General features: G+C 45.8%; 1 protein-coding gene across 2 annotated transcripts in view; it reads right to left on the reverse strand.

Moving 5' to 3' along the window:
- Positions 1-12511, reverse strand: part of LOC135526670 (serine/threonine-protein phosphatase 2A 55 kDa regulatory subunit B beta isoform-like) — a 93620-nt gene that overhangs the window by 33492 nt on the left and 47617 nt on the right. Inside the window, exon 1 of one of the 2 annotated variants that reach the window (XM_064955213.1) lies at positions 6365-7192. The exons of the other annotated variant lie outside the window; for it this stretch is intronic. Within the exon in view, the coding sequence (XP_064811285.1) occupies positions 6365-6434 (70 nt within the window). The 5' untranslated portion in view covers positions 6435-7192. Of the gene's footprint in view, positions 1-6364; positions 7193-12511 lie in introns of those variants that run through there. 2 annotated transcript variants of the gene reach the window in all.

Below are 12511 nucleotides of genomic sequence, written 5' to 3' on the forward strand. Positions count from 1 at the left end.
GTTTCATCTGACCATATGAGATTCTCCCAATCTTCTTCTGGATCATCCAAATGCTCTCTAGCAAACTCCAGACGGGCCTGGACATATACTGGCTTAAGCAGGGGGACACGTCTGGCACTGCAGGATTTGAGTCCCTGGCGGTGTAGTGTGTTACTGATGGTAGGCTTTGTTACTTTGGTCCCAGCTCTCTGCAGGTCATTCACTAGGTCCCCCCGTGTGATTCTGGGATTTTTGCTCACCATTCTTGTGATCCTTTTGACCCCACGGGGTGAGATCTTGCGTGGAGCCCCAGATCGAGGGAGTTTATCAGTTTTCTTGTATGTCTTCCATTTCCTAATATTTGCTCCCACAGTTGATTTCTTCAAACCAAGCTGCTTACCTATTGCAGATTCAGTCTTCCCAGCCTGGTGCAGGTCTACAATTTTGTTTCTGGTGTCCTTTGACAGCACTTTGGTCTTGGCCATAGTGGAGTTTGGAGTGTGACTGTTTGAGGTTGTGGACAGGTGACTTTTATACTGATAACAAGTGCCATTAATACAGGAGACAAGTGGAGGACAGAGGAGCCTCTTAAACAGGAAGTTGCAGGTCTGTGAGAGCCAGAAATCTTGCTTGTTTGAAGGTGACCAAATACTTATTTTCCACCATAATTTGCAAATAAATTCCTTAAAAATCCTACAATGTGATTTTCAGGATTTTTCTTCCAATTTTGTCTGTCATAGTTGAAGTGTAACTAAAATTACAGGCCTCTCTCATCTTTTTAAGTGGGAGAACTTGCACAATTGGTGGCTGACTAAATACTTTTTTGCCCCAATGTAGATTATGTCGTCCCAGTTTAGATTTTAAGGTCATTGTTCTGATGGCTATATTTAAAGGGACAAAAATACATGTCAATCCTGTAGTTGAATCCTACAGCTCCCTGCATCCTGGTCTCAGGGAAATGGTCATGTTACTACCCAAATGGCACCCTATATAAAGGCTATTCAACTGGTGGCCCGCGGGACAGATCCGGGTCGTTTGTTAATTTAGACTGGCCCGCTGATCAATTCTGAACATTAACAAAAGATCTGCAAAAAAGCTACGACTCTCAGGAACAGATACCTGCCATCTGTGTCCTGTCTGGTGAAAGCTACGACTCTCAGGAACAGATACCTGCCATCTGTGTCCTGTCTGGTGAAAGCTACGACTCTCAGGAACAGATACCTACCATCTGTGTCCTGTCTGATGAAAGCTACGACTCTCAGGAACAGATACCTGCCATCTGCGTCCTGTCTGATGAAAGCTACGACTGTCAGGAACAGGTACCTGCCATCTGTGTCCTGTCTGATGAAAGCTACGACTCTCAGGAACAGATACCTGCCATCTGTGTCCTGTCTGGTGAAAACTACGACTCTCAGGAACAGGTACCTGCCATCTGCGTCCTGTCTGATGAAAGCTACGACTCTCAGGAACAGATACCTGCCATCTGTGTCCTGTCTGGTGAAAGCTACGACTCTCAGGAACAGATACCTGCCATCTGTGTCCTGTCTGGTGAAAGCTACGACTCTCAGGAACAGATACCTGCCATCTGTGTCCTGTCTGGTGAAAACTACGACTCTCAGGAACAGGTACCTGCCATCTGTGTCCTGTCTGGTGAAAGCTACGACTCTCAGGAACAGGTACCTGCCATCTGCGTCCTGTCTGGTGAAAGCTACGACTCTCAGGAACAGATACCTGCCATCTGCTTTCCTGTCTGATGAAAGCTACGACTCTCAGGAACAGATACCTGCCATCTGCGTCCTGTCTGGTGAAAGCTACGACTCTCAGGAACAGATACCTGCCATCTGTGTCCTGTCTGATGAAAGCTACGACTCTCAGGAACAGATACCTGCCATCTGCGTCCTGTCTGGTGAAAGCTACGACTCTCAGGAACAGATACCTGCCATCTGTGTCCTGTCTGATGAAAGCTACGACTCTCAGGAACAGGTACCTGCCATCTGTGTCCTGTCTGATGAAAACTACGACTCTCAGGAACAGATACCTGCCATCTGTGTCCTGTCTGGTGAAAGCTACGACTCTCAGGAACAGGTACCTGCCATCTGTGTCCTGTCTGATGAAAGCTACGACTCTCAGGAACAGATACCTGCCATCTGTGTCCTGTCTGGTGAAAACTACGACTCTCAGGAACAGATACCTGCCATCTGTGTCCTGTCTGGTGAAAACTACGACTCTCAGGAACAGATACCTGCCATCTGTGTCCTGTCTGATGAAAGCTACGACTCTCAGGAACAGATACCTGCCATCTGTGTCCTGTCTGGTGAAAGCTACGACTCTCAGGAACAGATACCTGCCATCTGTGTCCTGTCTGGTGAAAACTACGACTCTCAGGAACAGATACCTGCCATCTGTGTCCTGTCTGGTGAAAGCTACGACTCTCAGGAACAGATACCTGCCATCTGTGTCCTGTCTGGTGAAAGCTACGACTCTCAGGAACAGATACCTGCCATCTGCGTCCTGTCTGATGAAAGCTATGACTCTCAGGAACAGATACCTGCCATCTGTGTCCTGTCTGATGAAAGCTACGACATTTAAGAAGCGTTTAAAAGTTGTTTAAATAAACATTTAAAAATAGTGAGCGAGAGTTGTGCCTTTTCCTTTTCAATGATTATCCATTTTTTGGGTTGGCCTTCGATGGTTGAGCCCCGCCCACTTCTTTCCCAATTACTTTTAGCAAAATTTCAATTTAAGAAAAGTGCTTTATGGATGTGTGGCGGGTGTTGCTTTTTATACAGTTCTTCTGACAAAGAATCGCACGTGGAAAATGTCCACCCCTCCCTGAAATTACTTGTTTTTTTTACATCCACTCCCAAGTGGCTCAGCAATCTAAGGCACTGTATCGCAGTGCTAGAGAGTTCTCTACAGACCCTGGTTCGATCCCGGGCTGTATCACAACCGGCCATGATCGTGAGTCCCATAGGACGGCACACAATTGGTGCAGCGTCATCCAGGTTTGGCAGGGGTAGGCCGTCATTGCCGTCAACTGACTTGCCTAGTTAAATAAAGTTTGTTTTTTTAAATCCATAAGAATAGTTGAATAGCCCTTCCCTATATAGTGCACTACTTTTAACCAAGGCCCCATGGGAAATATAAGGGAATAATGTACCATTTGAGATGCAGACATGTTTCTACTCCTACCTTGGGTTTGGAACAGAATCATTATAATGTCCTTCAAAATGTATTCTGCTGTGAATATGTTCTTCCATTCCTTGCATTTTAATTATTTCAACTTTTTTGTGCGTCTGAGTGTGCTTGTGTGTGAGGGGAGGTTGGGCATGTGTGTATTGTGTGTGTGTGTGTGTGTGTGTGTTTGAAGTGATATGAAGACATATAGCAGCAGTGTTACATCACTATTAGCAACATGTCATCTGTATGCGGCTGTATGCAAATAAACTGGAATGTTAATTTTATTTTTTTCCCAGGCTCCTTTGCTCAGTCTTCACAACCCCAAGAGGCCTTTCTTTCCAACCCAGAGTGATGAGATGAAAACCTAGGCTTTCTATCTTTTCTCCATTACGCAGGAATAAAGTATATATTCCATCTCGCAGTCCATCCAATGTTCATGCATTGAAAAGCAGTAGAACAGTATTAGTAGAATGTGCCAGAGACATTTTAAGTACATGGTGACAAAGAGTGATTGATGATAGGATGTTTCTTCTTCTCTCATTCAGCAAAAACACATTCAGTTTGACCTCCTGCAAGTCATTATGGGTATTGGGATCTCATGGGTCCCGATGGGAACACCTCTTGGACACTACACACACAACCCACTGAGGCGTGGGATTGGTACAAACTAAAGGTCAGCATGTGACATCATTCAAACATTACATCATTAAAATGAGCTGTGAGTGCCTGAGGGAACTATTACCAACAGCAGATCTGACCTCAGCTCGGACCTACGTTTCACTGTTTATTATGTACAGGATACACATGGTATACACCGTCCAACATAATGCTTTATCGCAGCTTCCTTCTGGACAATGCAGCAACAATAAGACATAAGACATAAGACATTCTATCTAGACAGCATTATATCATCATGGATCTTAGTAATGGAGAGAAACAGATCATTAACCTGATTTCTATAGAATCTGTCCAGTGGGAGATATACATTGTGTGTGTGTGTGTGTGTGTGTGTGTGTGTGTGTGTGTGTGTGTGTGTGTGTGTGTGTGTGTGTGTGTGTGTGTGTGTGTGTGTGTGTGTGTGTGTGTGTGTGTGTGTGTGTGTGTGTGTGTGTGTGTGTGTGTGTGTGTGTGTGTGTGTGTCGTGGATAGTGGATAGTATAGTGGATTTATGATGTGAGGCCAGGGAGGAGAATGAACATAGACACTCACCGGCTGGTTCCTGATGCAGACTGTGAACTATACTGCTGTAAAACCCTTAGACCACACACACACACACACACACATACACACACACACACACACGCACACACGCACACACACACACACGCACACGCACACACACACACACACACACACACACACACACACACAGTCTCTATAATGAGTTATTATGCTTGACAATCTACCGTAAATTGAAGTAACCAAAACACAAAGACGGGGCTCTTCCACGTGAGCTCCCCAGACGGACGAGACAGACGGGCCTCTAAAGCTGAGGAGATACAGCCTGTATCTACCACCTGGATTAACCCCCACCCACCCTCGCTCTGTCTGTTTGTCGGTCCATAGAGAGGTTTCATGTTTGTCCAGAGAGAGAGAGAGGGTTTAGACATATTTCTCTCAGACCCACAAAGAATTTCAAAACAAATCCAATCTTGATAAACTTCCATATCTATTAGGTGAAATTCCACCATCACAGCAGCAAGATTTGTGACCTGTTACCACAAGAAAAGGGCAACCAGTGGAGCACAAACGACAATTGTAAATACGACCTATATTTATCTGTCTATTTATTCTCCCTTTTTCATACTTCAACTACTTGCACATTGTTACAACACTGTACATAGCCAATAATATAACATTTGAAATGGCTTTATTCTTGTAAACATTTTGTGAGTTTAATGTTTACTGTTAATTTCTGTTTATTTCCCTTGTTTATTTCCTTTTTGTATATTCCACTTGCCTCGGCAATGTAAACATGCTTTCCCATGCCAATAAAGCTCTTTGAATATAATTGAGAGAGAGAGAGAGAGAGAGAGAGCATCCCTCTGTGCCTCATGTCCTGTCCTCTAAGTCTAGTTAGACTCTGTTAGGGAGGTTCTGATGCAGGAGATGCAGGGAAACCGGAGGTGGAGGGGGTGGATATCCAGACGGGTCCTAGGGAGGTGGCTACCAATCAATCTCCTATTGGGGAACAGATACTGGCTTCACAGTAGCGTCGTCAGTAGCGTCGTAGAACCAGACAGAGGACTACGCTCACCATTCTGTTTTGCTTTACATGGTTAGTTATCTCATGATCAGACTGGTTCCAACAGGGTAGTCTCACAGCATCAATTACATTAGCATCAGTTAGTCCAGGTTAATCAATAGACATGATCAGTGACTGGGGCTAACATGGTTAATTAGATCAGTCTGACGATGGGACTTAATGATATCAGTAAATCACCGGACGAACCCTGATCAATTAGCCAGACAGAGAGAGACAGACACAGCAAGGCACTGGGCTAATGCAGCGCTGTAGGAGGCTGTACTCTGTCCATGGTGCTGAATCCAGTCAGACTTTCTAGAATGATCCAACCTCAAAGATACACACACTTCTCTCTTCCCCCTCCCCTCTCCTACCCCTCCCTCTCTCTCTCACACAGTATATTTACTGACTCATTCAAGGCTGTGCCATTCAGAGCACATTCGTTCAATCAGGCCAGCCATTGAAACAGACATACCCTGGGTCGGTTCCTTCTGTTTCTAAATATGGAGCATGAGAGATTACCCACTGGGCACAGACGTCAATTCAACGTCTATTCCACGTTGGTTCAATTTCATTGCAATGACGTGGAAACAGCGTTGATTCAACCAGTGTGTGCCCAGTGGGTAGGGAGTAGGCCAGACAAGTAGACCGCCACCCTCCATAAATGATCAGACTTCCATCCGAAGCAACAATCAATCCGTTCGCTACATGACACCAGGCAAGATCGATAAGGTTCCGGGTCGGGACGCTATAATATCGACAAAAAGTATTCTTCTGATGACCATTTGTAAATCAATCCTTCATCATAACCGATATGCGGAATACTCGGCCTTCTTTACAGAACAGTTACAGTACAGTCTATGTCAAATCAAGGGTGTACTCTGAAGGGTGTACTCTGAAATAAATCGAACATTGTAAATATGTGATGACGAATAGCCTAGCTTGTGTTCCGTTGCATACCTTCAGTGGCATAGTTGTGGTCGCGTAGAAAGCTGTTGTTGATCTTGCGGGTGTCACTCTCCTCCTCCATTGATAAATCGGTTGGTTCTGGATCCTGAGACCGTTAAAAGACATCCTGGACGTTACCCTCAGCAGCAGGCGGACCGCAAGACCAGCGTGAGGGCTGTCATCTTGACTCGAACTCTCTGGTAGATATAGCGGAATGATCAAATAGCGATATTGTCAAGTCCCGTCCACGTCTTAGTGCGCTTCAAATAGGAGGTTTTAGCCTATGCTGTGACAGTGCTTTACAAATGTGTGGCTTTAGTAATTCTAGCGCATTTAACCTCGACAGAATGGGTGGTGGTTGCCTCCGTCTTGCCTCGTTAAAAAAAGACGAAAATAACCTAAGTAGTTTCAAATGATCAAAATGTCTTCAAAACGTGCCTCCTCTGCTGTGCAGTGGAATGCAGTGAAATGGGTCAAAGAAATAGCCTTTTCCCGGTATGAGAGTGTGTGAATGAGGCAGCAGTCCTTAGTAAATATTATCTGGTGAGGATATGAGTTGAAGCAGGCAAGACTCTCTCTCTCGAACAGCTTGGCTGGGCGGGATTATGCGTCAAGCCTGGCTGGCTAAAGTCATTCCAACGTTTCCCTGCCAGCCTCCTCGGTTGCAGATCAGAGTGCCACTTCGCTTTCCTCCTTCCTTTCGTTCACCAAGCAAAGTCCTCCTCGTTTTCTCTCTTCAAACAGAAGGGAGTATGGTGCAGCGCGCCCGAGTCATTGGTACGCATATGGACTGAGGCGGCAGTACGCATATGGACTGGGGCGGCAGTATCCCTGGCGCTGGTACTGACGCGCCGCTTTAGCACCAGCCCGATTGCCGCAGGCTGGATCTTCAAAACTACACGCAGCAAACGAGTTTTGAACGCTCGCTGTGACGTTTAATCGAACCATCACAGTGCAGCCTACTGGCAATGGTCAGTCGGAAAATCATGAATTCTGAATGACCCAAGATGACAAGCAGATCGGACATTGTACAGTTAATGCCAGGGCTAAGTTCTATTTGTTTTTCCCTTGGTGACATGAAGGAATGGGCTCTCTGATTTAGTTAATATATTGTTACTGTTGTAGGCCTATAGACATCAGGAGAGAGGAAGACATTGAGGGGTAAGGAGACTAAAGCTAAGAGACAGGCAGGAAAAGTGATGAAGGATGGAAGAAAAAGAAAGAGAGAGACATAGAGTGAAAGGGAAGAAAGAAAGAGAGAGAGAATGAGAGAGAGAGAGAGAGAATGAGAGAGAGAGAAAGAGAGAGAGAGAGAAAGAGAGAGAGAGAGAGAATGAGAGAGAAACAGAGAGAGAGAGAGAGAGAGAGAGAGAGAGAGAGAGAGAATGAGAGAGAAACAGAGAAACAGAGAGAGAGAGAGAGAGATGAGAGAGAGAGAGAGAGAATGAGAGAGAAACAGAGAAACAGAGAGAGAGAGAGAGAGAGGATGATGAAGGAGGAGTGCAGCAGCCAGTCTGATTAATTAGATTAAGTTGAGATGTCTTCACCACCTGGTCATTTTGGATCACCAGTGGGATTTTGCCACACACACACATTACCCTTTATAATCCCCCAATGTATGTGCATGTTTGTGTATGTGCACTTGTGTTTGTGCATTTGTATGCATGTGTGTGTGTCTGCATTGTGTACACATTTTATTGCAGTGCCCATTTGCAGCCAGGTCGCTCAAGATTCACTTCGAAATTGGACAACCGTCCATGTCCCGAGGATGTCGGGAGATGCCTCTAAAATGTACCACTAGAGGCAACGGTGAGCACTAGTACTCCGCAAACTCCGGTCCTGATGGTTGCGTGTTCACTCCCAGTTCACTCCCAGCTAGACACTCCTTTTAAACATGTTTTAACCCTATCCCAAACCTTAACCCTTAACTGACACATGCACTATGCAGAAAAGTTATGTATTGCAGCTTTAACCATTTGCAGGAGGAGTAACACGGGGTGTCAAAAACACCACAAACACCACACATTTTTTCAGTTTGGAGCAGCTTTGAAATTTGACGTTTGGAGAAATGTGGATAGACAACAGAATCGGAAGGGAAATTGGTCAAACCATGAGATTGTGTTGCCATTTCCTTCAGTGCTCATGGGTATATGGCTGTTTTTAAACAACTAATTGTCCGACGTGGGTTCAATTATTTGAATTCCTTTAAGTCAGTTAGTTTTCCGTGAGCTCAATGCGCACATCGCACAATTTCTCTAGAGATAAATCCGATCCAGCCTGAATGTCACGACTTCCGCCGAAGTTGGTCCCTCTCCTTGTTCGGGCGGCGTTCGGCGGTCGGTCACTGACCTTCTAGCCATCGCTGATCCACTTTTCATTTTCCATTTGTTTTGTCTTGTCTTCATAACACCTGGTTCCAATTCCATCAATTACATGTTGTGTATTTAACCCTCTGTTCCCCCCCATGTCCTTGTCTGTAATTGTTTATTGTAGTGCTTGTGCACGGTATGCTGGTATTATCGGGTTTTGTTTGACCCATTTATTTGTATTGTTCTGTTGACAGTGGTTTATGGTTATTAAACAACACCGTTGTGAATCAGTTTTTGCTCTCCTGCGCCTGACTTCTCTGCTGCCAGTACGCACCTCACATCACTGAACTGTGCGATGTAGTAGTTGTGTGCATGTTTGTGTGTGTGCTCTTGTGTTCATGCATTTGTATGTATGTGTGTGTGTCTGTATTGTGTCGATACACATGTAATCCAATTTTGAGGATCTGGCTATAGAACCCATTGCCCTTTATGGTTGTGAGGTCTGGGGTCCGCTCACCAACCAAGAATTCACAAAATGGGAAGCAAACAGCTGGAGGCAGGGCTTTCTCCTATAGAGCTCCATTTTTATGGAACGGTCTGCCTACCCATGTCAGAGACGCAAACTCGGTCTCAACCTTTAAGTCTTTACTGAAGACTCATCTCTTCAGTGGGTCATATGATTGAGTGTAGTCTGGCCCAGGAGTGTGAAGGTGAACGGAAAGGCTCTGGAGCAACGAACAACCCTTGCTGTCTCTGCCTGGACGGTTCCCCTCTTTCCACTGGGATTCTCTGCCTCTAACCCTATTACAGGGGCTGAGTCACTGGCTTACTGGTGGTCTTCCATGCCGTCCCTAGGAGGGGTGCGTCACTTGAGTGGGTTGAGTCTCTGACGTGATCTTCCTATCCAGGTTTGGCACCACCCTCGAGTTCGTGCCATGGGGGAGATCTTTGTGGGCTATACTCAGCCTTGTCTCAGGATGGTAAGTTGGTGGTTGAAGATATCCCTCTAGTGGTGTAGAGGCTATGCTTTGGCATAGTGGGTGGGGTTATATCCTGCCTGTTTGGCCCTGTCCGGGGGTATCATCGGATGGGGCCACAGTGTCTCCTGACCCCTCCTGTCTCAGCCTCCAGTATTTATGCTGCAGTAGTTTATGTGTCGGGGGGCTAGGGTCAGTTTGTTATATCTGGAGTAGTACTTCACTTGTCTTATCCGGTGTCCTGTGTGAATTTAAGTATGCTCTCTCTAATTCTCTCTTTCTCTCTCTCTCTCTTTCTTTCTTTCTCTCTCTCAGAGGACCTGAACCCTAGGACCATGCCTCAGGACTACCTGGCATGATGACTCCTTGCTCTCCCCAGACCACCTGGCCGTGCTGCTGCTCCAGTTTCAACTGTTCTGCCTGCGGCTATGGAATCCTGACCTGTTCACCGGACGTGCTGATTTCAACTCTCTAGAGACAGTAGGAGCGGTAGAGATACTCTTAATGATCGGCTATGAAAAGCCAACTGATATTTACTCCTGAGGTGCTGACTTGTTGCACACTCAACAACTACTGTGATTATTATTATTATTATTTGACCATGCTGGTCATTTATGAACATTTGAACATCTTGGCAATGTTCTGTTATAATCTCCACCCGGCACAGCCAGAAAAGGACTGGCCACCCCTCATAGCCTGGTTCCTCTCTAGGTTTCTTCCTAGGTTTTGGCCTTTCTAGGGAGTTTTTCCTAGCCACCGTGCTTCTACACCTGCATTGCTTGCTGTTTGGGGTTTTAGGCTGGGTTTCTGTACAGCACTTTGATATATCAGTTGATGTAAGAAGGGCTTTATAAATACATTTGATTTGATTTGATAAAAGTAAGTCCCATTTACTTTGATGAACTACTAAAATAGTAATTTTGTCAGACAGCATAAGCAACAGCTGTATAGAGATGAGATGATGACTTGGAATGAAATAATAAATTAATTAAATTAGATTAAACAAATGTAATATACACAACTTAAATATTTTATTAAAGTAAAGTAATGTGAATAAATGAATAAGTGAATAAGTGATAAGCAGTAATGTTCAATCACTACCGTCATGGGACTTTATTACTAGTTTTAATCTGTGTTTATATAGCATTCAATCCGCATAATACTTAGTGCATTCAATGTTTGTTTTTTAATACATTGAAATCAAAAACTAATTGCTCAGCACTAGTATTTGTGGGAGAGAGATGCTTCTAACCAGAATCATCTCCTCTCCTCTGTCTTCTGCATATACTATGTTACACCCCACTAGCCCCCCAGCCTCCACCTGAATACATTACACACACACACACACACACACACACACACACACACACACACACACACACACACACACACACACACACACACACACACACACACACACACACACACACACACACACACACACACACACACACACACACACACACACACACACACACCACACCACACCACACCACTGTACTGAATACATTACAAGGCATTACCCATGCAGAGCTATAATGAAGCCAACTGGAGCATGGTGTTCTGTAAGGAAGAGTGGTTACATATTTACACTCTCCTGCTCTTCTAATGAAATCTCTGTTCAAAACCACCAATCTTCAGCTTATGATCGATCTGAGTGGTCAGTGGAGCATCTCAATTGAAATAGGACATCTTTATCATTATTTGAACATGAGGACAGACAGTTGTGTTCAGTCATGGAGTGTTGCTAACAAAGACTCAATTCTTCTGTGTGTCGGTTGACTAACAACAAGATTAGATTGAAATGAATTAGAACCGCTGGGAGACAATGGAATTAGTAGAGTCAGTGGAGTGAAGACTGGTTGGTTGGGCGATTATGGTTCCACTTGGGAAGTGGCAAGTGCATATAATGCAGGTGGCTTTGGTAGAGAGAGAGAGGAAGGGAATATATTAAAACAAATAGAGAGAGAGAGAGAGAGAGAGAGAGAGGAAGAGAATACATTAAAAGAGAGAATGGCAAAAGACAAATAGAGAGTGAGAAAGAGAGAGAGAGGGAGGGGGGGATAGAGGGAGAAACATGAAGCAAAGGCAGTGAACAGCAGAGGCAGTGACCAGCAGAGGCAGTGACCAGCAGAGGCAGTGAATAGCAGTGGCAGTGAACAGCAGAGGCAGTGAACAGCAGAGGCAGTGACCAGCAGGGGCAGTGAACAGCAGGGGCAGTGAACAGCAGAGGCAGTGACCAGCAGAGGCAGGGAACAGCAGGGAAAGGGAACAGCAGAGGCAGTGAACAACAGAGGCAGTGACCAGCAGGGGCAGTGAACAGCAGAGGCAGTGAACAGCAGAGGCAGTGACCAGCAGGGGCAGTGAACAGCAGAGGCAGTGACCAGCAGAGGCAGTGACCAGCAGAGGCAGTGACCAGCAGGGGCAGTGAACAGCAGAGGCAGTGACCAGCAGAGGCAGTGACCAGCAGAGGCAGTGAACAGCAGAGGCAGTGACCAGCAGGGGCAGTGAACAGCAGAGGCAGTGACCAGCAGGGGCAGTGAACAGCAGAGGCAGTGAACAGCAGAGGCAGTGACCAGCAGGGGCAGTGAACAGCAGAGGCAGTGAACAGCAGATGCAGTGACCAGCAGGGGCAGTGAACAGCAGAGGCAGTGACCAGCAGAGGCAGTGAATAGCAGAGGCAGTGAACAGCAGAGGCAGTGACCAGCAGAGGCAGTGACCAGCAGGGGCAGTGACCAGCAGGGGCAGTGAACAACAGAGGCAGTGATCAGCAGAGGCAGTGACCAGCAGAGGATGTGAATAACAGAGGCAGTGAACAGCAGAGGCAGTGAACAGCAGAGGCAGTGAACAGCAGAGGCAGTGACCAGCAGGGG

The sequence above is a fragment of the Oncorhynchus masou genome, chromosome 32 (genome assembly GCF_036934945.1).
Source record: "Oncorhynchus masou masou isolate Uvic2021 chromosome 32, UVic_Omas_1.1, whole genome shotgun sequence".
NCBI classification, from domain to species: domain Eukaryota; kingdom Metazoa; phylum Chordata; class Actinopteri; order Salmoniformes; family Salmonidae; genus Oncorhynchus; species Oncorhynchus masou.